The sequence below is a fragment of the Neovison vison genome, chromosome 3, assembly GCF_020171115.1.
Source record: "Neovison vison isolate M4711 chromosome 3, ASM_NN_V1, whole genome shotgun sequence".
Lineage (NCBI taxonomy): Eukaryota > Metazoa > Chordata > Mammalia > Carnivora > Mustelidae > Neogale > Neogale vison.
Window position 1 is genome coordinate 68,554,243 of NC_058093.1, and position 24,979 is coordinate 68,579,221.

General features: G+C 44.5%; 2 protein-coding genes across 3 annotated transcripts in view; both read left to right on the plus strand.

Annotated features, from left to right (window-relative positions):
* Positions 1 to 16,248, plus strand: part of METAP1D (methionyl aminopeptidase type 1D, mitochondrial) — an 86,812-nt gene extending 70,564 nt beyond the window's left edge. Inside the window, 7 exon segments of the mRNA XM_044242338.1 lie at positions 1,310 to 1,458; positions 2,039 to 2,081; positions 5,724 to 5,887; positions 13,368 to 13,465; positions 14,669 to 14,716; positions 15,633 to 15,711; positions 15,842 to 16,248. Of these exon segments, the coding sequence (XP_044098273.1) occupies positions 1,310 to 1,458; positions 2,039 to 2,081; positions 5,724 to 5,887; positions 13,368 to 13,465; positions 14,669 to 14,716; positions 15,633 to 15,711; positions 15,842 to 15,920 (660 nt within the window). The 3' untranslated portion in view covers positions 15,921 to 16,248.
* Positions 16,249 to 20,849: 4,601 nt separating this feature from the next.
* DLX1 (distal-less homeobox 1) lies at positions 20,850 to 24,153 on the plus strand. 2 transcript variants are annotated; one of them, XM_044242339.1, is made up of 3 exons: positions 20,850 to 21,502; positions 22,182 to 22,381; positions 23,509 to 24,153. In XM_044242339.1, exons 1-3 carry the CDS (start codon positions 21,190 to 21,192, stop codon positions 23,761 to 23,763), a joined length of 768 nt encoding a protein of 255 aa, XP_044098274.1. In that variant the 5' UTR covers positions 20,850 to 21,189; the 3' UTR covers positions 23,764 to 24,153. The 2 variants fall into 2 exon arrangements, with proteins under 2 accessions (XP_044098274.1, XP_044098276.1); XM_044242341.1 differs by lacking the exon at positions 22,182 to 22,381 and having other exon boundaries at positions 23,509 to 23,585.
* Positions 24,154 to 24,979: the final 826 nt, after the last annotated feature.

Here is a 24,979-nt window from a genome sequence, read left to right on the forward strand (position 1 = left end):
GCCTTGGGATAGGGGAAGGAGATTTTATTATTTTGTGTGTTTATTCTAGAGGTAATTTAAAATCCAAATTCAATTTTAAGTAGCAGGATTCTGGAGATCCTTTGGGCCCAGCCAGCCTATCCCACTTGATCAGTGGCAGACAGTTTTGACTTCTGCCCCTTTATCCTGCCTGTAGTTTCTGCTTTGACTCCCCCACATTATTTCTGTGTGCCTGAAGAGTTGTTCTGCCTCATCCTTTGTCTCTTTTTCTCTTGCATTAGTTCTGCAAAGCAAGATTAGAGCATATATACAAAGCTATGGGTAATAGAGAAATGTAATTACAGACAACTGTCTTACTATAAGATTTAGTTCTCCAGAATAATCTGAAACACTCTGCTTTTTAGAGGTCATTAAAAAGAAAAAGAAAAGTATGGGTCTGTAGTTTCTAGAAGGTGGGCAGAATTTAGGAAGTGCGTCTCAATGGTGAAATCACTTAGGGTGTCACCTGTGTAATAAACTGGTTATAGGAACATAATTAAGCATAATGTGAATATCAAATGACACATAGAAAGGTATTGAAGAAATAGGTAATTTTTAATGAAAGATTTTGTTTTAGAATTTTATTTATGACTTATGAGTTTATGGAGATATCTTCGTATACTAAAAAAACTCAGTTTTAGGTTTTGTGTTTTTTTTAGCTTGAGAGCAATTGGATGCCTATTAATAAGAGAGAAATATTTTTTAAAAACCCAATGGATTTACTTAAGCACAAAAGAAAGCAAGATTTGTGAAAACCAAATTTCTACTATATGTATCAGGCCGAGTTTTTTTTAAATAATGATCCATTATCTTCTCATCATTGCTGCAAAGCCCATGTAAGCTTTCACTGAGATAAAGAGGTGTGGGTCGACTTACTTTTTCAAGCTTTGTCACCTAAACTGAACTACTTTTGAGAATTTATATGCTTCAGCTACCTGAGGCCCTAGCCCTTGAGGAAGAGGAAGGAAGTGCCTAAGAACCTCTTTGTGAAGTGTTCAGGCTCAAAAGTAGTCATGTCATTTAATGACTCAACAGATAATTTATAGGATCTCAGGGCTTACAATTTCCATTTCCTAACAGCCCATAACAACATCGTATACCCAAACGATTATCAAAAAGGCACAATTGAAATATATCATGTTAACCCCCATTAATTAAAATGTTGTATCACGAGTTTATCACAGTAAGTCTGTACAGTCTCATCTGGAAGTGCTATAGCCAGAGACATGGTCAGCGAGTGCAGGAAATGTCTTCAACTGTGGCTGCACAACTTCTTTATTTAATATTTTAGGTCGACATGACAACTGAGGAGATAGATGCTCTTGTCCATCAGGAAATCATCAGTCACGATGCTTATCCCTCACCTCTAGGCTATGGAGGTTTTCCAAAATCCGTTTGTACCTCTGTAAACAACGTGCTCTGTCATGGTATTCCTGACAGGTATTTATTGCTTAATAACATATTGTTCCTTTGGAAACTAAACCATGAGACCGAAGATCTGTAACACGTGGTGAAAGACACGAGCTTAATTGAAACCCACCTGCAAACTTGTGAAGCTGATTATGGTAAAACAAAAATTTCGAAGTATTTTGCTTCTAAGTGGATATAATTTAATGTTTGTTAAAGCAGTGTGTAGTCCAAAAAGGTCATTTCTCCTTAAATATTGGTTGTACGTTCTTAGATTTTAACCATATAAATGGTAAAAATCCAAATGTAGGCAAATAGAGGTCATCAACTATTGTTTCAGCTCTTTACAGAATTAAGGTAACCAATAAGAATGTTTTTTAAAGAATTTTTAAAAGATTTTTAAACAATGGCAATATGTTCATATTCTGTATTTCTTGTAAGATGGGACATGACTAATATAACATAAAGATTAGATATAGTTTTTTCCATTTATTCCTCTTCCACCCCAAATTACCATTGCAATTCACTGGGCTCGTGATAGTCTTAGTATTTATTTGTACATTCCTCTTATTGAGATCTGTCTATCACCATTTTTATTCTGTTTATGTTTCAGTCGACCTCTTCAGGATGGAGATATTATCAACATTGATGTCACGGTGAGTAAATAATATAAAAAATAGTCTTTGATCAACTTCGGAATTGCTGGTAGCACCAGGAAGAATTGTGGATTGAAAATGCGAGCCGCACCAAGGGAAGTGCTGTTTACTTCTAGACCCAGACGCAAGCAGCTGGTTTCCTTTTTTGTCTTTAACTCCGTGTTTATTCCAAGTAAACCCAGGCCTGACTTGAATTTAGGGCTGGAATCAGATGCACTGAGATCAATGTTGGCCTAAGTGAAATGTCAACCCAATCCTGCTATGTGTCATGTTTTTGAGAAGGTGTAATTGTTATTGATCCACTGTGTAGTTAAAGCAGAGCACCACGGCACTGGGCAGCTGCTGAAGCTAGATATGTATGAGATGAGCTAACGCGAAGAAAGCCAGCATTTTTCCTTCACTCTGCCAAGATTGATCTTCCTCTTCCTGCTGATTTTGAGTAGGGCCTGTCATTATCTTACTCTGTCATTAGGGGCTACATTGGCCTGTGTGTGTCAGTCTATTTGGACAGCAACTCTTTTGCTAGCAGTGTTCCCTAGATTTATTAAAATCCCTGAAGGTAACGTCGTGCTCCATTTGTGGCATCGAGGGTATAGAGAGCCTTGAACTCGGAGCATACGAGCAGAGTGGTTTTCTCTCTGAACCCAACTTTTTACCAAATGGTTAACAGCCTTTCTTTTAAATAACAACCCAAAGTGATTTAACGTGGGAACTTCAAACTGTACAAGTGCCAACCTTTTCTAATTCCCTCAGCCGTTCACTAGTCTCAGATTTGGATTATTTGCGCTCTGGCAGTTCGTTTTACTAAAAAAGTTCGCAGGGGCCCCTTTGGATTATGCGGATTGGAAATAAATTCTGTGCACTTGGTGATTAATAAACAAGTTTTAAGTAAAGAAATAAAATTTAATCATCTCATGAGAACCAGTTGAGAGAGACAACATTCAAGGAGCATAGCTTCTATGAATGAGGAAATATTTTCCATGATAGTTATTTTGTATATCCAGACCATGAACTTAGGTAGGTATGGGAATGAGGTGGAAATTGCCATCCAGTTGACTTCAGCCAAATTTTTAGTGGTTTGAATTAACTCCCCCTCTTTTTTCATAGCAGATTGGATGGTGACATAGCCAATGATGCCTTTATCGCTGCTACTCTTTCATATATCATTTTGTCCTTAGAATACTTGAGAATTTACTCCACAGATACTCTGTTGGTTTATCTTTCCTACTCAGAATCATGTAGGAGGAGATACTTTATGAAGTATGCCTGAAATAAGTATTTTTCCTGATATACTTTTCTTTTGAATTGTAACTGATTTGGGGGTTTTACATTTATTGTCTCACCTAATCACCCCCTAATAAAATATTGCTGCTTTGAATGAAATCAGCACACTCTTTCCTTCTGCTCCCAATGCATCCAGAGAGAATATCCCATGCCTTTTCTGTTTCCTGAAGACTTTTAATGAATTTTTAACATTCAGATATATCACAGTTGCAAAACTCATAAAAGCAAGGTGAAAGACTTCAAGTGTCTCAAAATATAAAGGAGTCAAGAAGACCTCTTGGTCGCTATCTTCATAAGTTATATTTCTTTTTATTAACCCCTTCCCACAAATTATATTTCTTGTGAGATATGTTACTAAGTGAAAGGCTCCATTACGAGATCCTATACTTTCATCAGAAAGTACTCATTGTGCATTTTATAATTGTTTACATCTAGTATATATCACAAGGAAACAGACTTCTTTCCCCCTTGAAAGCTGAATTAAAAAACAAACAAACAGGGACGCCTGGGTGGCGCAGTTGGTTGAACGACTGCCTCCGGCTCAGGGCGTGATCCTGGAGTCCCGGGATCGAGTCCCACATCAGGCTCCCAGCTCCATGGGGAGTCTGCTTCGCTCTCTGACCTTCTCCTCGCTCATTCTCTCTCTCACTGTCTCTCTCTCTCAAATAAATAAAATAAAATCTTTAAAAAAAAAAAAAAAAAAAAACTATGAGATGCCTAGAGTAGTTGCTCAATAAATATTTCTTTAATAAATGAAGTACAAAACAAGAATACTTTGTGAGCGTAAACCCTAATTATAGATAACTGCCATAGGCTTTCAGAAGTGTTATTATTCTCGTACATATTGAATCTTTCACATAGTCATTTGGAAAACTAGCAAAGAGTAATATAAGAAGTCAAAGATTTTTAAAAATATCTTTTACTTAAATAACAGTTACACAAACACTGAATTACACATTTTTAAAATAATTACTCTTATATTAGCAACAGTAACATAATTGTTTATAAAATCAAACTTGTACTTTCTTGGACTGCAAATGGGAAAAAATGTATAAAACACTACTGTATTGCAAGGTAATTAAGGTCATTTGACACAGTAGAGAAAACATTTGATTAGAAGCCAGTACTACATCTGGATCTACCTCTGTATTTTTGCCAGTAACCTTAGATGAGTTACCTGTTTAAGCCTCAGGTTCCTGACTTATAAAGTGAAGATGAATAAAGACTTTTCCTGCTTCCCTTACAGAATGTAGTAGAGTATTTTTGTGTGTGTGCAGAATAGTATACAGATTTAAGACACTAACTCGGTATTAAAATAGCTCAGATAAATATCTTTTTTATAAGTTTGTACATTCTACTTCATGAGAAAGAGAAATGTGAAAAATAATTACCTAGGTCAAATTAATGCAAAATAGCAAATTCTGTGCTCTATCTGAGGATCAGTATTCAACCAGTCCCTTCTACCTTGTGTATTTTTTTATTTTTTATTTTTTTAAATTTTTTATAAACATATAATGTATTTTTATCCCCAGGGGTACAGGTCTGTGAATCGCCAGGTTTATACACTTCACAGCACTCACCATAGTACCTTGTGTATTTCTTATAGTGTTTGTTAATTATTGATTTTTATAATGACTCTGATGTCTTCCAAGATCCTATAGGGCCTGCTGACAACTGATAAAATTGTATTTTCTGTAATTTTATTCTTAAGCCTATTTTGTTATATTTTAATCCTTTAAGACCCCATGTATAGTGTCTTCTGTTAACATTCTGCTATCTGGAACAATTGACTCAAGTTTCACTTCTAGGCAGGATCTTTCCCTAACATATTTCATTCCCATATTGAGCCACTTCACTTCTTGGAACAAAATTCTCCTACTGTCTAAGACTGACATGTCTATTTTATTTCTTCTTGTTGTCTATCACTTCCAAATGTAGAATTGGTAAATAAAAGATCGAGTGTCTTCAGGACACTGAAGAAACTTTTCACTATGTTAAATACTTCTAGGTTCCCTAGAGCTATAGTAGTAATTGTGGGTCAATGTCTTTGGTCACTAATTTATGCATGTATAGTTTTGTCTTCTCAAAATAAAACATTATACTAGCATTGCTAATCATAATGCTGAAATAACCATTCCAGTTATATATTTATTTCTGAATTTTGTAATATCATCATATGGCTTCATCTTTTTTAATTTCTGTAAGGCTTTAGCATATCTTTTTTTTTTGTAGGGAAATGAGTAATTCTGGAAGGGTGAAACATATGAATCTACTAAATACATAAATGAACACAATATATACTTTTGGAAAGTACATTTTTAAACAAGGATGTATTTTTAAATGTTTGCCTGTGTTTAGGTCTATTACAATGGCTACCACGGAGACACCTCTGAAACGTTTTTGGTGGGCAATGTGGATGAATGTGGTAAAAAGTTAGTGGAGGTTGCCAGGAGGTGTAGAGATGAAGCAATTGCAGCTTGCAGAGCGGGGGCTCCCTTCTCTGTAATTGGAAACACAATCAGGTAAGCCTTACACTGACAAGTAAAGGGAGGGTTGGCAAATGGTACAAAGGTTATTGGTGGCTTGGTATAAAGTTGATGACATGTTTTATGATTCAGAACCATCATTTCAGTCTGATATCAGTATGTGAACTGCCAAGCTGCAATGCTGTTCCCTGGGCTTAAAAAAAAGAGAGAGAGATTTTAAAACAGTGAATTATACTGGGGTCAGCAGGAAACTTACAGGAGCGGCAAGCAATATTTATATGACTGCTTTAGTTTAAGCTCGACATTTTGGTGTGTAGTGTTCCTTTACTCAAAATCACACCAAACATGGAAGAAAGTAACTAAGAAGGGGATAAGCATCCCAACTCTTGGATAATGAAACAGGAGAAAAGCTAAATTTTATAAAGGAATGAAGTGAAACATATTCCTGTAATACAAACATTAAAAAAAAAAAAACATTAGCTCAAGCAAGACTTACCTTTCAAATTAGTGGATTAGCAAACGGGCTGAAAGGGCGAGCTTATGTCCTTTTCCTGTTTGGTTCATTTTTTTCCTGTAAACTATAATTTATCTTCCAAACAGCATTCTATGCTTGCTTTTTGAGTGTATGTGTATTTTCTGAATTCAAGACTTTTCCCCGTAATCTGTTACCTACTTTTAGATCTTTTTTTTAAACCCCTATAACTGTTTTGAAGTAGACATTCAGAATATGTGTTTTCATTCAAAAGTAATACATTTTGTTAAAGATGATCACATCAGTACCTTTTAAAGTACTGTTCTCATTAATATGAACCATTGAATACTTCCCGTTTGTCTAAAGGATGGAAGGCTTAGTCACCTTGAAAAGATGCTGCCTTTTTTCTTCGTAAGCCCTCAAACACTTTAAGAAAAAAGGCAGTAAAATATCAGTTAAATGTATTTATGGCTTTAAAAATATTGTAACAATGTCTGAATCAAACTTTAGTAAAATCTCTTTGGCTTATATCTGGGAAGCTTTTATTGAAGACTTTGAACAAAATTGTGTTTTTGACAGTTTTAAATTATAGGCTAACTAGCCTGGGAAAAAAGGATAGTGTCTCTCTGTTCTTTCATAGGAAATGTTGAATCAGACCCCTACTGGGAAAAGAAATTTAATGCATATCTCACTATCTTACTGTCCATGAATATAATAGAAATGAATTCAAAATGCAGTTTTATTTTTGCAAATGGGATGAGTCGATAGATGTATCTCATATTTTTGAACACCTAGGGTTCAACAAATTTGCTGGTGGTGCTCTTGCATTTTAACAAAATTTATTCTTCAGTAGAAGGGGGCAGAGAACACTAGATTCTTATTCAAGCATTCTATCGAGCTCTGCATTCATGGCTGTGTCTAAAGGGCATGTCAGCCTTTGATTCTCTCTGAGAGGTAATTATCCTTTTCCTGTCACGGAACAACAAATGATAGCTAACTACAGAGGCACATTTGCAGTAGTCACATTCATCAACTGCAGAAAAAAAAATTCAATTTAATTGTGCAACACAGCTGCACACGGGCTTTTGAGCATTTCTGTTGTTCTCCCTGTCTCGCTATTCCTCCCTCCAGATCTATTTTTTAAACTTTTTTTTTTCTGGTTATTTTTTCCCCTTTTTGTCTCTTCTTCCATTTTTACTCTCTGTACTTTCTTGTTAAAGTAATTTTCCTTTGTGGCTCTCATTCTTTTTTCCCCATTGAAGGCTATGAATGTAGAAAATTATCACAATTACTCATATAATTGAGCCTCTTTGTAGCAAGTGCAACTCCAGTAGCCTTTCTCCATCATGAAAATGGTTTCATTATAGGGTTTTTCATATTCTCTGACACCATCTACACAGAGGAACAGGCGTGCAGATGAGATGTGCTAGGAACAGGCTAGATCAGTAAGGTCACAGTAGGAATAATTAGCTCTGCTATGGAAAGAGCATCTAGGCCTTTTACTGCTACATAAATGTACTGTCCGTGGCTTTTAGTCACAAAAAAACTTACTAACAAATGGAGCTCCCGCCTACTACTTTGAAAAAAAGATTTGTATCAACACTACAATTTTCCATCATTAAGACTAATAACACAGAGCCTAGTATACATCAAGGGGAATAAAAAGAAAAATCTCACATTCAAGTGGCGGCTGGGTGCTGACCTTTGTTCCCTTTTTTTGTGTACGACTTAACTCTTTACAAAAAAGAGCCACACGCCACACCAACATGCAGGTGAACTCCAGCTAGTACTAGCAAAGCACAGCATTCAGTCGGAAAATCTGATAAATCTCCATGCAGGATAATGCATTTCATTACATATTCACTACATTAATTCTAGCTACATAAAAAAAAAAGAAGAAGAAGAAGAGTAGAATTGAAAGTGACATTGGGTTTTAGCTATCTGGATGCAAAGGTCAGTTTTCGCAGAGTATGAATTTGCATGGACAAGCTCCTTTGAAAACCAGATCAGTCCCAACAGCTACACTTACAGAACTATGTGAAAAATAACAGACAATGAACTTTTTACTTTCACCCTGATACATTTCATTATTTGGATGGTTTCTGTCTGCCACCAGGGACTAGCCCATGTTAAGGCGGTGTTTCTGGACATCTATTATTTTGCCTTTTCTTATTCAGGCAAAAATCTCAAGGGAGTAAATAAACAGTCTCCACCTTTAAGCCAAAAGTACTTGGAATCATTACAGACCGAAGGTTTACAAACATCTTTCAACTCAGTCTCATTTATTTTAAGATATTCACCATCTTTTGCATAGCCTCCCTCTACTGATGCACCATGAAAAGAACATTCAAGCTTCTTTTATTAGCAGTATGCTACCAAGAACCTAGTGATCTTTATAGGACATTTCGAAATTCTCAGAAGCCTGTGAGGGTAGGAGGCTATCTCTGAAGAAGTATTGGCTATAATAGTTTAATGAAAAGAGTTCTCTGTGTGCCCTTTTGCTTCATGAGGGATGGCTAGTGATCTTTAGATTACAGTGTTATTATGCTCACTGTACCTCCATTTGCTTTAAATTATTTCTAAAACTGTATATTCAAATTATCTCTAGATGATATGATCTGTACATATGAGAATATTGTGAATGTGTAGATTCATGCATCCCAAATATGTGACAGTTCCATCAAAAATAATTTAAACTTATAGTTGTAAATGTCATGATGAAAGTATCAATAAATGGTTTTTAATGTTTAATTCATAAGTATATGTTTTGATATTAATTTAGAAGACTATAAAGCAGATTTTTAAAAATAATCTCTTTCTATTAGATTATGCACATTTAAACAATAAGTGGCTCAGGCAAAATAAGTCATTTTAATGTCATCTGTGATGGATTTTTCTTGACAGCTACTGTAAATTACAATTACACTGCTTCTCTCTGCACATGAAAGTAAGCACTGCAATAAATTATCTTTTATTTCAATCCATCATGTCTGCTTTTCGGAAACAGAAAACCTCAAATAAAAGTTCAGCACTATTGTAAGAAAAACACAGTAATTTGTGATCCGGCTTGAAACAAAAAAATGTACCCCTCTTTCCAAAAACGGTTGTTGGCTTTCAAAAATATTACTAATTGCACTTAAACATTCCTTGTCGTTAGAGGGAATCCTTGGGCTCGTGCATTCCTTCATTCAAAGACTACTGTTTAAAATAAAAGCCTGGAAGGACTGAACTTGGAAAACCAGGGGCCATTTAATTAGAGCTGTGACCATTTGGAAATTAGTACTGTTTATAGGATTCGTGTAAAAATGGTGAGAAAATTATTTCCGTGTGCATTTTTCTTTCTTGAAAAGAGTATGCACTTAAACACAGTACTCCTCTGCCCTCTTGGGGAATGTGTTCTTCGTCACAAAATATACTTGAAATGTATTAAGAATTTTAATTCGTCTACACAATACTTCAATTGAGGAAAACTCTCTCATGAAAGGGAATTAAATGGACGAAAACGGCCCCAAGAAATTCCTTAAGAGAGGAACCATAACTGAAACACGAACTATAATAATAGGATGATTTCAAAGTAAGTTCAGGAAGTACATCTGTATACCTTCTTCCTTCTCTACCCTCTTCTCCCTCCCCAAATAGTCCCTAAGAAGGACTTCAAATTGTAAATGCGCTCAGGCTCATAGGTAAGTGTTGTACTGTCTGAGAGATTTTTAGTTAAAGAAAAATCAGTACAGAACAGCTAATACCAGGAGAATTCTTTTCGGTAGGTTTCAGCAGAAAGAAGGCAGATCTCCTTCTTGTCCAGGGCAAGAAGACCTCGGGCTCAGGAGTGGTCACAGCCGGGGAGGGCTGGTGCAGGGGAGCAGCCGCGGCATTTCTTGGGCAGCCCTGCCTGCCCAGCTCTTTTCACTTCCCTCAACACACCAGTGAAGGGAAGCACATGTGCTCCACCTTCCCGTACCGCAGTCAGGGTGACCACCACTGGCTTTCAGGTTAGAGTGGAATTTGCTACTACAGGTCCCTTGGATGGTCTTTTATGAATCTAGATTTAAGCCCTAGAATCAGGGCAAATCATCTCATGCTCCCCGTATATTCCAAAGTAGGTGAAGGAGCATGATTTTATTTTATTTTTAAAGATTTTATTTATTTATTTGACAGAGAGAGATCACAAGTAGGCAGAGAGGCAGGCAGAGAGAGAGGAGGAAGCAGGCCCCCTGCTGAGCAGAGAGCCCAACGTGGGACTCGATCCCAGGACCCTGAGATCATGACCCCAGCCGAAGGCAGTGGCTTAACCCACTGAGCCACCCAGGCACCCAAGGACATGATTTTAAATAGCAAATAGGAGCATTAGATTTGATCCCATTTCGTCCCCATAAGTATGTGTGATAAAACCTCGCTACAGGGTGCCGGGTGGTTCAGTTGGTTTGGTGACTGCCTTCAGCTCGGATCATGATACCAGAGTTCGGGGATCGAGTCCCGCATCGGGCTCCAAGCTCCGCGGGGAGTCTGCTTCTCCCTCTCACCTTCTCCCCTCTCATGCTCTCTCTCACACACTCACTCTCTCTTTCAAATAAATAAAATCTTTTTAATAAATAAATAATAAAAAAGCTCACTACAAATCCACAAGGGAAATGCCCTGAAAGGCAGACCGAAATCTATACTTAGCTCCTGGTAATCAAGCATTGAGATGATGCTCAGCCAAGGAACTGAGCGAAATTTGTCCTGCGCTTTTCCTCTTTTCCACCCGGCTGTGAAATCCTGACCTTTGCATTCATGACACATACATTCTGTGATACTCCCATAACCATAAGTTCCAGCAGGATCCAGGCAGTAAATTGTTGTAGGAGAATGCACTCAAAATATCGTTAGCACCTTGTAATTGCACATCTTCTTTTATGAAGAGGAATGAGAGGTGTGATGGCAGAGGGACCCCAAGTGTTTTTGCAGAGTGGGCTTTCTTCCTCTCTTCTCATCAGAAATTAAAATGAAGATTGCCATTGTATCACACATTAAAGATGTAGCCGTGATGCCTGCCAATCTGTTAGATCCTAGGGTTTTTTTTTTTTTTTTCTTTAAAGGAAAGAAAGTAGGAGAACAGTTTATGGAATGTTCTTAGAATCATTGAGGTTTGTTGGGACTAAAGTCACATAATTTGCAGTTTCGGTAGGACCCATTCTTGTAAAAAAAAAAAAATCTGGATCATTATTGTCTTACGTAATAATCTTTCTTCCACCCTCTATCCGCTCTCCATTCTCAGTTTTTATTTGGAAATTGTGTGGTACAAGTAGAAACACCTTGGGAAAGTTTTTATACCTCCTGCCCCAACTGCACAGACACACAGAAATAACTATAACCACAAAGTACAAATTTAAGAGATAAAGATGTTGACTTGTTGTTCCTGTCTTTGACACATGCATAGCTTACCTGTTTCTGCACTCTCAGTTACATGGAAATTAAGTCTGAATAAGAGGCTGTCCATTTGCTACTTATAGTGACATCCTGGTATAAGGGAAGGCATCTTGCAGGTCCGGAGATGAAAGTTAAACATGTTCAAAGATAAGAGTATTGACATGAGTGTCAGAGATGCTGCTTCTGAGTTCATGTTCAGACTAAACCTAAGGTCTACTGGAAACCTAGTTTGGGATCTAAAAACTTTGATTTTGTTAAGAATTTAAATAGTTGGGGCCCCTGGGTAGCTCAGTGGGTTAAAGCCTCTGCCTTTGGCTCAGGTCATGATCCCAGGGTCCTGGGATAGAGCCCTGCATGGAGCTCTCTACTCAGCAGGGAGCCTGCTTCTTCCTCTCTCTCTGCCTGCCTCTCTGCCTACTTGTGATCTCTCTCTGTCAAATAAACAAAATCTTAAAAGAAAAAAAAATTTTTTAATAGTAGTCCTGTAAATCCTGATCCATTGTTATGGTTAGGGTTAGGGCACTAACCCCACATGAAAATATAAATTGTTCATGCTTTATATGTTTTAACTTTCTTTGCTCTTAGAAATGAGTGTGCTCACCTGATTTCAAAAACAACTTCTTAACTTTGTATGTGAGGATTTTAGGGTTGAATTCTATAGGCCAGACTTCATTTCTGTGGATGGAATAGATGGAAACCTGTACATTTTGCATGTAGAAAGAACAAATATATCATTAAGAATTAGGAATCAGGGGTGCCTGGGTGGCTCCGTGGGTTAAAGCCTCTGCTTTCGGCGGCTCAGGTCATGATCCCAGGGTCCTGGGATGGAGCCCCACATCGGGCTCTCTGCTCGGCAGGGAGCCTGCTTCCCCTTCTCTCTCTGCCTGCCTCTCTGCCTACTTGTGATCTCTCTCTGTCAAATAAATAAATAAAATCTTTAAAAAAATAATTAGGAATCACAATACTAGCTTCTCTTAAGCATCACGGTGATTAAAAAACATTCTGTGTGAATTTTGTTAATGACTTAAGTCTTGAGTGGAAATCCCAAATGATGACAAAGTTTTGGAGTATTTCAGGAATATTGACAATGCAGCTTGACCTATTGTATGAGTGTGTCTATTTCTAAAATACATAATGTTTTGAAGTAGGCCAGAATAAGGAAACTATAAAAGTAGGAGGTCACATTTCTAGGTTGCATTTTTGTTTCTCTGCTCAGTCCCCAAATCAGTAGTAATTTGCAAAGTCTTTGGTGAAATCTTATACAAACCAGGCAAGTTTTTATGACCTGCATTCTATGCACATGGGTATGCATATCGATCCGTGTATGCATGCCTCGATCCACATGCACACTCACTTGTTGTCTAAAAGTGGCCTTGTTTGAATGCCTTACTAAGGTAAATGAAGCAAACTACCATGTTAGATACATAACTTTTTTCTTCATTTATCCAAAAGGAGTCATTGCATGCAATGGCAAAAATTTTAATTATTTCAGAATAATGAAAACATTGTTACCATCTGACTCTAAATATAACTGATTTTTTTTCTCTTTCAGAGACTATTTTAAAGTGACTTTATCTAAGTATGTGTTAAAAACTTACCTAATTTAATTAAAAAATTTTTTGGTCGCTTTTAAAGCCGCATAACTCATCAGAATGGTTTCCAAGTCTGTCCACATTTTGTGGGGCATGGGATAGGATCTTACTTTCATGGACATCCAGAAATTTGGCATCATGGTAAGGAAGTTAATTTGGGAGCTATTTATTGGGTGGAATCAGAACAAGGCAATTTTGCTCCTCATGTTCCTCTAATTTTGAATTCATATGATCATCCTTTTGTGTGTATGCATGTGTGTGTGGGGGGGGAGTTACTCAATTGTAACCAGCACATTACTATGTTACTGGATTAGAGCCCAGCAGTTTCAGTCTCAGAATAGGGTTTATTTTGCTTTTTGTCTTCCCCTGAAGGGTGATGGCTGGAAGGCACAAGGGATATTTGTCTAGAAAAAGTTACTGAAAACAAAATGCCACTGCATCAATGTCCCAGCAGCATGCACATATGACTGTTTTCTGTTTTTCTTTTTCTACCCTCTTCTCTAACTGCTGACTGTTGTGGTTAAACTTCATTACATCCTACACAGCGTTGACAGCTGATGTATTTAGCAGCATGTACTCTTTAGTGATCTCTAGGTTATACCCACTCTTGTATTCCTTCCCCAGAACCTCCTGCTTTTCACTGCCTGAGTATGCACCTGACAATGAGAAGGCAAGGGTAGGTCAGAGGCAGTGGTTAGGGTAGGAGGCAATTCTGTAGAGTGCCCCCAAGGGGGGCTGCACTCCTGGACAGGGACCGAAGGAAAATTGGGCCTTGACCTGTGTGCTTGGGGTTGGAGCAGTCCCTAGAAGAAATGCTGGTAGAACCCTATTCCCTGAAGATTTCCGTGGACCCAGCAGGTCAGAATTCCTTTTGCACTAAAGAACCCCACCTGCAGCAGCTCAGGAGCGCAGAAAGAGTGTCTCAGGCGTGTGCCCCACCCTGCACCAACACTTATTGGAGTTATTTCAAGTCACCCCTGTCCTAGCCTCCTGCTTTAACCTGCACCCTAAGGATCTGCCTTCCCTTTGTATCAGTTCCCCAAGATGTCTTTCTCTTTGGGGTGGCGGGCAGGGCCTAGGACCCAGTGAAGTCAGGAGACAACAGGTATCTAAAACACCCCAGCTGCCTCTGCTAGCCCTTGGTACACCCTTCCTAGGGGTCTTGACCCCAAGCAAAGAAAATGTGAAGCCTAAGGGTCAGAACCCCCTCTATCCTAAAATAAAAAATAAAAAATAAATAAATGAAGTGACCAAGGTCTTTTTGAACAGTCCTGCCCCTCTAATTCTGTTTCTCTCTTTCTCTCCATTTCTCACTCCCCCTACCCTATATTTTTTGTTTTGCAGCAAATGACAGCGATCTACTCATGGAGGAGGGAATGGCGTTCACCATAGGTCAGTGCCCAAGCTTCCCTTTAGAGAGCTCTGGCTCCCTGGATCAAGGCAGCAGTGCTGGCCTAGGCCAGGCAGTCCCGTGAAGGAATAATAAAGCCAATCAGCGTAATGAAATAATTCAGATGCATAGCAAATCTGATTAAATAATATCCTCAAGCCCCATCTTCCTAAATCAGATACTTACTGACACATTTAGGAGACGGCAGCCATCCAACCTCTAATTCTGTTACGAGCATAAGGCAGTGTTTGGTGTTTTTTGTTGTTTTGGTTTGGTTTGGTTTTGGGGATGTTTTTGGTTTGGTTTGGGGTTTTCGTTTTTGCTTTTGTTTTTTTCCAGTAACACCCAGTAACTAGAAGTGATCATGTCCCTTGCTCCCTGTCTGGCCGCCAGGTCCTGGCTAATCATGTGACTGGTGTCACCACCAAATTCCAATCATCTAAGACCCTAAAGGCATCATATTTCTGACTGTGGTACTTAATGGCGAAGCAATTAGAGTGAAATATGAAAATTGTTATTTGCTGATTAATGAACATTTTAAGCATGTTTTAAAAATTCAAATATTTTAAAAAACTGACTGGTATTTATAAGAGGGACTGGTGTTTGGGTGGTTATTATCCACGGGGTCCTAATTAAGGCTTGATTAAAATGCCCTTTTTTTTTCTTAAAAAAATTACGAACGAGACAACTTCATACATTTTTGAATGCGGTAGTGTTTCCTCTTCCTACTGTTTAGTTTGTAATATACGATGTAAGCAACATCAATTATCAGCCCTTGTGAGATGACAACAGGAACCCGTGGGGGAAGCACTTGGGGGGAGGGGAGGAGAACCTTCTTCTCTTTTTTCGTAATCAGCCGGAACAATATTTGACAAGAATGTGATTAGATCACTGCAGTAAATATTTTCCCTCTTACAGAGCCAATCATAACCGAGGGATCTCCTGAATTTAAAGTCCTGGAAGACGCCTGGACTGTGGTCTCCCTGGACAATCAAAGGTGTTTGCTTTCGGTGCCACTGCTTTGAGAGGCTATGGGAAGGGAGATTGGTCCGACGGCTCCCGGGAGCTACTGTTCTCCGCCCCGCCGGCGCTCTCGCGCCTTCTGACCGCTGCGGTGTGTGTTTCAGGTCCGCCCAGTTCGAGCACACAGTTCTCGTCACGTCGGGGGGCGTGCAGATCCTGACCAAACTGCCCCACGAGGCCTGAGGAGCCGCCCGCAGGTCGCAGAGGCCGGGAGCTTTTTATCCTAAATTGCCGAAATCCAGCTGGAGAACTTTTAGAAGACCAGCAAGACGAGAGGTCACGCAGTAACCAACCTAGCTTCACGTCTTGGAAAAACCCGATGGGGATCCGATCTCAAGCCTGGCCTTGGCCTCGGGGCTTCGCAGAGAGGGCGGGCCCGGCTTCCTACCGCGAGAATCGATTCTGGGGGGAAGTGGGGACTCCCGGGTTTGGTAGGGGAAGGATTTCTAGAGACGCGTGGTTTCCTCTTCCCCTTGCCTTGACTGCCCAAGTAAAAGCTTTCCCCTCCCAAGCCCATTGTGTCTGTTGTCCTTGCGCCTCTGACAGATACTAGAGGGAGAGGGTGGCTGGTTAATTTTTGAGTCTCTGAACTTTTCACATCTGCGGTTGGGGGAAAGAATGAGCCTAGATGTTAGCTGGGAATTTTTTTAGAAGTCTCTTCTTTTCCCCTTGTGGATCCCACGTTGGCACTAGCCCTTCCAATTCTTTTCCCTTCATAGCTGCTTTGGGATGAAAAGATTAGCTAGCAAATCGTGGGGTTGGTTACACATATTTCCTTGCCAGTGAACCCTGCATCTGGCCTTCACAGTGCTTTATCAGTCCACACACATGGCTTTCCTGGATCCCTGTGGCTCTTCTGGCTCTTCCTCACATCCCTCATCCTGCCCCGAGCAGCCATCCCTGAGGTTACTTTTGAGGGACGCTCTCGCCCCTCCATATCTCTCTCTCTCTCTCTCTCTCACACACACACACACACACACACACACATCTGTTGCACTAGAAATTTGAACATTGCCCCCTTCCCATCCAGATGTGAACACTGTCCAGCTGTCTAGCCCCTAAGGTGACCTCTCTCCGTATCCGCCGCCTTTGGACTGTGCTCTCCTGCTAGAGACCCAGAAGATTCTAGGAGAAGATACGGAAACTTTTGAGGGCAAGAGCCAAGTTAGCTGGGATAGAAACTGGCAAGCCCGAAGCTCCATCAGCTTCAGAAGCAGAAAATCCAAGTACTCACATTCTACATTTCCCAAAGGCCCATTTTGATCAGAATACCCTCTCTTCCTCAGCAGGAATTACACTCCCCAGCACCTGTTCACCCCTGGGCTCAAGTGAAGAGGTGCCAGGCGTCCAGCAGGCACATAGAGAATAGCCCCCCTCTGATTATGGTTTTAGGAACAACTTCTGTGAGGGTGTCCAGGCAGTCAGGAGTTGTGCTAACTTTTGTTTCTACTGAAGCGGGTTTTACAAAGTTGCCAAGCACTAAATATGGCTTGGTCTGGAGAGCACCAAGGAAATGCAAGCACCTGTAGTTGCCATGACAGGTGGTCTCTGTGATCAGGACCCAAGAGGCAGCTGTCTTTGTGACACAAAGTGTAGGGAGAAGAGTTAGGAAACAGGCCAGTAAGTGCCCTTGAAGAAGTGGCTAGTTCAAGCTTTTCCCCAAGCGTGGATTCTCTTGGGGATCCTTCAACCCTTCCAGCCCCCTTTCTCTGTGCTCAGGCATGGAGAATTTGGACAGAGGTGATTCCAATTCAAGTGTATCTGAGAACTGGAAAAGGTGAGGGAGGGGTTGAAGATTTACAAAGCCCACAGAAAAACTTCTCAGAGTTCTTGAGACATCGTCCAAGCAAAGGCCTACAGATGAGACTGCGGCTCTCGAACAATCATTCTCCAGGAAAGAACTCGGCCCAGATGGCCTTGGGAGAGGTTTGCCAGATAATGATTTCACTTCTTTCCTAGAGCAATGAGATTGCAAGGTTCCCCGCTTATCTTATCTACTGATCAGTTTACTCCAAGTTCCCCAAGAATAATTTTATTAGGACCACAGGGTTTTACCAACCACTGGGATAACATGCTGTTTGTGCAGCAATTATTTTGCGGTGGAAGTATTTATGGGACAGGTTTATAATCCTATTTATTAAAGTAACTAGTTTAAGCCTAGTTTAAACATGATACCCATGTATATGTATATCTACCAGCACAGCCAATGTCAGCAGCTCGTAGGAAACAAACTTGATTTAGAGTGAACTCCGTTTAACATGCTTTTGAAGTTGAAGTTAGAAAGATTTAAAAATACCTTGTGCACCACCACCATCACCTTCCGGTTGAACTGGCCCCAGACCTCACCCCCGGGCCGCCGGCGTTTCAGCAAACGCGTGGATACGGCTGACACCACCGGACTCGGGTCCTGCAGTGTCTCCCACTGGTTCTACTCGGAATCCGGGACTCTCAGGATAAACGTAGAGTTTTGTTTCCTGTCGGAGTTGGGACCGGCAAAGATCTAAGCAAACCAGCGTTTCAGAACAGGTGTCGTCTTAGCAATGGGGGTGGGGTGCGGTGGGAGGGATCCACTCCGGGCTCACCAAGGGGAGATAAGGTCGCACACTGCGAAACTGCTCCAGGCCGGGTGTCTCAGTACCCGAGGGGCCCCGGCTCGGCCGCACCTCCCTGGACCTGCTTCTCTGGGGCTAAGAAATAATCCCCGAGTATAGACACTTCTCGCCCACATATAATTCATTTCTAAAATAAACAAGGCTCTGAAGCCGTTTCCCGAGGGACCGCGTCCTTTGTTCCACGGAGCCAGCCCGGTCCTCTGCACTGGAAAGGTTTGGATTTCTCCTTCCAGATGTGGATAGAGAGACCTGTAGACGACAGTCGCGACCCGTGGCTGCCTCTCTCCCCTCCCCCCTTCTTAGAGTTCTCTGGCATAAACTGGCCACGGGCCGGCCAGCCGTCGGGTTTCCTCGCGTATAGCCCTGAGCGCCAGAAGTCAACAGCCACTTCCCTCGGTCCCCACCCCGACCCGGCGCCAGCCGCGGCGATCACTTACGTGGGCAGGGCCCGCTATAGGTGCGCGCAAGAGACCAGGGGCCCGGGCGGCATCCGTGCTGCTGTGCAGAATGCACCGCACCGCACCGCACCCCGAAACAGGCGCTAGGAAGGAGCAATTAAAACCACAAGGGCAACACGGAAATCAAGAGGAGTTGAGCGGCTCCAGGAGTAGTCTGGTGGCGGAGTCATTAGCTGGTTGTTGCTACAAAGCATCGCCCTGTGGTTCTGTGATTAAGGGGGAAAAACCTTTCTAAACGTTGGCAAACCAGTTATTGGTTTGAAGGATTTTTTTTTTTTTGCTTTTGTTTTCCTTTTTGCTCCAACCACGCTGCCTGAAATATTGCTACCCCCAATATCATGCCCTTAAACCAAAGGGAGAGGAATTCCGCGGGCAGCAGCTGCGGCTACGGAAGTTAAAAAAGAGAGAAGCCCCTTCCACTAATATCTGTAACGACAGCACCGATGTAATTTGTTTTGAATGTTCATTTTTATTGGTGTTCCCTCTGCCAAAATGTGCTTGATTACAGAACAGAGGTTTGTCCTGTGATCATTGCGCACTCCAGACAGGGGAAGGTGCAACGCCGAAGGTTCAGCTCAGGCCAGATCAAATCCCCGGGCTGTTTAACGCTGAAAGGCTGCATGTTGCTATTAGTGTTAAATATATGGCTAATTATGCGTATGAAAATTAAACATCAGTGTTATGCTAATGGGGCGCCTTCAGCTGCGGATCCGAGCACTTGAGACTACCATTTAATCAAATGAATCAGTAACTAATACATCTGCACGTGTGAACTTTCACAAGATCATTTCCCCGTTCCCGTCACACCGCTAAATTATGAAAGAAATAATTATCAACACTTTCTAATTACCTAACAAAGTAATTTGGGATTCACCGTGGGGCTGGCGGGATGGGGAACCAACAGCCCCTCGCAGACAGCGTGGTGCGCGCCACGCCTCGTGGGGGTGGCTGTGTGGTGGCGGCGGCGGGGGGCTTTTGTGCGCTTTTCTGTACCTAGCGCCCCAGAAGACAGAAGGCGCGGTGGCAGCTTTTGCCAGCCCTGCCCCCAGGCCCAGGGGCGCCCGCTTTGACCACTGGAGATGAGGAGGATCCTGGGCGACAATGAGAGATCTGTCTGTAACCAGATCTGCGAGCCTACCACTGGGCTGGTTTTGCCGCGGGTTTCCGGGGTCCACGGGACTCCTAAACCCCGGGTACTCTTTCCAGACCCCAGGAGGCCGGAAAATGACCACCCGATATCCGAGGCTCAGCCGAACTGAGCCCGCCGCCTCCTTGGCTCCACTCAGCGCCGCGCCCTTGGGGCGAGTGAGTCCAGGGCATTCGGCGCAGAGTGAGTGGAGGGGAGAGGGAGGCGGAGGAAGGTTGGGAGGGAAAGAGGGGGTGTGTGTTGGGGGGAGGGGGCGGTGCGGTCGCCTTTCCTGGGAGGAGAAGCGCGGGTTCCTGGCTCTCCGCGCGCTCTGCTTTAATCAGACCGGTGCAGCCTCGAGCTGGAGTGGCCAGCTGGGCCTGGAGCAATGCGAGCGGGCCCCAGGGAGCGGCGGCGGCGGCGCGGCGGCCGAGTGAGTGAGTTCGCCCGGAGGGCCCCAGACTCGATCCCAGGGATGTGGCAGAGAGGATCCAGGCCGGGGAGGCGCGGCCAAGGAGAGCGCTGGGCTAGGCACACGACTCTCGAGAGGACAGCGCTCTGCTGGCCGCCTCTGGTGCCACCACCCCCGCCCTCCCCGGCAGTGCGCGACTTCGCGCTCCCAGGCCGCGGCCGGGCTCCAGAGTCGCCCAAGCTGAGCGCTGGACCGGGTGACGGCGGCTAGGAGAAGCAGTTCCCCTGTCCCGGCGTGGGGGGCGGGCGGAGGGTGGGGACAGTAGTGGGGGGAGGGCGGCTGCGCCGAGCGGTTGGTGGGTTTCTGGGAAGTTAGGCGCGCCGGGGAGGCGGGAGGCCGAAGAGCCACGGGCCGCTGAGGTTCCGGCGCGGGCGCTGCAGCCCATTGTGCGCTCCGCACGGCGCGCTCTGTTGCAGAGGAGCCCCGGCCGGGAAGTGTGGACGCGTTTCTCCCGAGGCCCGGCCGCCTCGCCCGCTCTAGTCCAGCGGAGCCGGAGCGCCTCGGACCAATCCCCGGTGATTATGCAAGACAGCGGACCAATCAGCTCCGCCAGCTCATGAATATTTATGACCTTGGCTGAGTCAAAGCTTTGAAGCGAGTTTGGGGAGCTCGGCAGCATCATGCTTAGACTTTTCAAAGAGACAAACTCCATTTTCTTATGAATGGAAAGTGAAAACCCCTGTTCCGCTTAAATTGGGTTCCTTCCTGTCCTGAGAAACACAGAGACCCCCAAAAGGGAAGCAGAGGAGAGAGAGAGACCCACACCCAGACCCCGCGAGAAGAGATGACCATGACCACCATGCCAGAAAGTCTCAACAGCCCCGTGTCGGGCAAGGCGGTGTTTATGGAGTTTGGGCCACCCAACCAGCAAATGTCTCCTTCTCCCATGTCCCACGGGCACTACTCCATGCACTGTTTACACTCGGCGGGCCATTCGCAGCCCGACGGCGCCTACAGCTCGGCCTCGTCTTTCTCCCGACCGCTGGGCTACCCCTACGTCAACTCGGTCAGCAGCCACGCGTCCAGCCCCTACATCAGTTCGGTGCAGTCCTACCCGGGCAGCGCCAGCCTCGCCCAGAGCCGCCTGGAGGACCCAGGTACGTGCGCCTGCCAGGGAGAGGGAGAGGAAAGGGTACGAAGGGAGAGAGGGAGAAGGAGGGTGGAAGGGAGGGAGGAAGGGGGGGAGGAAGAGAGAGAGAGAGAGGAGGGAGAGAGGGAGAGAGAGGTGGGGGTGGGGAGGGCGCCGGAGCAATGGAGGTTTCGGGTATCAATCTATGTATGGATCCTTGTCATAGCAAAGAAAAGATTTTTTTAAAAAATTCCACCCAACTCCCAACTATACAGCAAAGGATAAATCCGAGAGCGTCCCCTGGCACTGTCTGAGCCTCTGGGCGGCTCTGTGTGCGGAGCACACAATGCCCCTTTGGAAAACAGAAACCCACATGTGCACGTATTAGTCGCAGTAATTATTTATTGCGTAGCGCTATAAACAATGTATGCAATTAAGGGTAATTAAACCTCAACTACCGCCTGCAAAAATAGCAAACTTTCTCTGCAAAGGCAGGAACTGCACGCCTGGGAACTGCCCCAGTCCGCCTGCAGCGGCCCGGGTCCGGCCCTCGGACTTTACGGGACACTTCCCTGGCTTTCGGACTTTCTTGAGCGTTCTCTATCGGCCCAGCCTCTGCCATCCCTCGGTAGCCACTCGCCCTCGGCTCCCCGCACTAAAGGCTGTCCCTGCATTAACAGCAGTCCCCGCTTCTGCTGTCCCTCCAGGGGCTGACTCGGAGAAGAGCACGGTGGTGGAAGGCGGTGAAGTGCGCTTCAATGGCAAGGGGAAAAAGATCCGCAAACCCAGGACGATTTATTCCAGTTTGCAGTTGCAGGCTTTGAACCGGAGGTTCCAGCAAACTCAGTACCTAGCTCTGCCCGAGAGGGCGGAGCTCGCGGCCTCCTTGGGACTCACGCAGACGCAGGTACCTTGCCGCTGCCCCTCTGCCAAGCGGCCTGCGCCCGGAGCTTCATTTCTGGCTCTCTGGGCCTCAGGGTCGGAGACTGTGTGCGCGCGTGTGTGCGTGTGTGTGTGTCCGTGTCCCATCCCTGGTTCTCCCTGCGTCTCTCCTTCCTCTCTAGTTCTCTCTGCCCGGGCTCTGTCGCTGCACTCTGTACTCCGCACTGCCTGCCGCTGGGCCCTCACTCCCTGGACAATCTGATTAGGGCGTGGAAGGATTTCCCTAGACGTTTTGTTTGGGGACTCTGAGGTCACACGTGCCCGAACAACTGGAACAATAGACGCTGGGCTTAATCCCTTCTTTGCCTTCAAAGTGTGTGGCTAATCACTCGGGGCCGGGCTGGAGCCTCTGTCTCCCTCCTCCTCCTCCTCACCGGGTTGGGGTATGGGGAAATCCTTTCCTCTGCCTTCTCACCTCCCAAGTCCCAGACCCTGGAGGAGGAACAGGACCTTCCTTCCCGGATTGCTCTAAAACTCTGGGGAGCTCATGGGCTTTCTGATCAGGACTGGTGCAGGTTTCCAACGTCTGGGCCGGGATTTGGAGTAGAGCTGGGGAGAGCAAACAGACACTAAGGAAAGGTTGTTGTAAGTCCAAATGAAAAGTTTAGCAAAACCTTTTGGCCTCCTCAATCAACCCCCGACTCACTCAAGGGCAGAAAGGATGGAGCAAAGAGAAAGCAGGTGGCATTACAAATAAATTTCCTCCACTCCTTTCCTCCACTCGATTCTTTTATTGATGTTCATATTGGACTTGAAGACTCGATGTTGTGCAGGCGCTGCTTCTTCCCCCAGACGATTGGGAGGGTCGAGCTGAGTCCCTGACAAACGAAGGCCTGGATCCCCCCTAACTCCTCACCACCACGCCCCCTTGGCTCTCTGAGAGCTTGCCCCTGCGGGCCACCGGCGGCTGACAGCCTGGCTTTGGTTTTTATAGGTGGTGATGGGGCTCTGCTCCTCCAGCAGGGAGCTGCTCAGTCGCGCAGGGCGGCGAGGGGGATCCTTTCTCCACTGTCCCACGGCTCCCTTATCTCCCCGACGACCACGGTAGGCACAGTGGACCTAGCCGAGTCACATTATTGTCCGCTCTTGCAGGTCAAGATCTGGTTCCAGAACAAGCGTTCCAAGTTCAAGAAACTGATGAAGCAGGGCGGGGCGGCTCTGGAGGGTAGCGCGCTGGCCAACGGCCGGGCACTCTCTGCCGGCTCCCCGCCAGTGCCGCCCGGCTGGAACCCCAACTCGTCATCTGGGAAGGGCTCGGGCGGCAGCGCGGGTTCCTACATCCCCAGCTACACGTCATGGTACCCCTCGGCGCACCAAGAAGCTATGCAGCAACCCCAACTCATGTGAGGTTGCCCGCCCGCACCCTCCCGCCTCCTTCCCGTCTCCCCCCGGCCCGGGCCCCTCCCGCCTCCCGGTCCATCCACCCTGTCCGCAAGCCCTGGGCCTGCAGAAAGGCCCAGGGCCAAAGAAGAAGGAACAGCGAAGGCAGGACGCCCGCCACCTCCTTGGAGCCCCGCGCGGTCTGGACCGGCGACTTCCTGGCGCCCACGCCCACGCCCTCGCCCCCGCCCCGGCCTACGCCGCGCGGTGACAGCAGACAGCGGCCTCCGAGCGCAGGCACAAGCTCCCGAGACAGCCAGAGCAGCAAGATGAGCCAGCTGGACCCGATTCGTCGACCTTCAGCTGTGTGGGACTATCAGAAAAAAGAAAAAAAAAAAAACACACCCACAAAAAACAAAAAACAATATAGAAAAAGCAAAAGCTTTTTTTTTTTTTTTCCTGTTCTGTCTGTCTCTTGTCTCCTTTCGCTCTGTATCTGTTTGCTGACGAAGTCGAGGTCCTCGTCTGTCCGCTGTCCTCATTCTGCGGCCTCTGAAAAAAGTCACCAGGTCGGAAGAGGCTCGGGCCGGCAGGCCGCCCAGTTCGGGGTGCTGGGACGTTTGGTCCTTTCGGACCTTCTTCTGGGCCTGCCTAACCATCTGTGTAGCTCGCTCCGGAATTGGGGGAAATTGGAGGGAAGGGGTTTTATTTATTGAGAAATGGACTTCTGAGGGTGAACGTTGGCCAATTCGCAGTTCTGTGGAGCGCAAGGAGCGCCTGGTCCAAGAGTACCGATGACTACAAATGCACCCGGAAAAACGAATAGGGAGGACCTGGTGATTTTTAACTTATACAGTAACTTTTGTACTTCACTGGTATGGAGAAGTTGGAACTTAATGCTTTGCATTTTTACATGTTCCATATTATTTTTAAAAGAAAAAAAAGAAATGAAGCCAACACAATTTTCTCATCTCGGGAAAAACACTTGGTCGCTTTGCCTGGACAAGTAGGAAGATCCTTATTCCCTCCTTGGGGAGATCGAGAGAGGACCAATGGGCAGTGAAGAAAAAAAAAAAAAAAAAAAAGGCAGGCATATATGAGTGCCCTAAAGCCAGTGAGCTTTAAAGAAAGACAAAAGCAGCACTAATCCCCAGAGGCTTGACCACAGGAAAACGCCAGGCAGCGCCCTGGACACCCAGGCTCCAATGCAGGATCTAATCGCTGTACATATTATTATTGTTGT

Bases quoted from the DNA above. Each gene is read 5' to 3' on its own strand.
- DLX1 (XM_044242339.1), top strand. From the start codon at position 21,190: ATGACCATGACCACCATGCCAGAAAGTCTCAACAGCCCCGTGTCGGGC. The intron at 21,503-22,181 runs GTACGTGCGCCT...CTGTCCCTCCAG, and splicing joins GAGCCGCCTGGAGGACCCAG to GGGCTGACTCGGAGAAGAGC. The intron at 22,382-23,508 runs GTACCTTGCCGC...CCGCTCTTGCAG, and splicing joins TGGGACTCACGCAGACGCAG to GTCAAGATCTGGTTCCAGAA.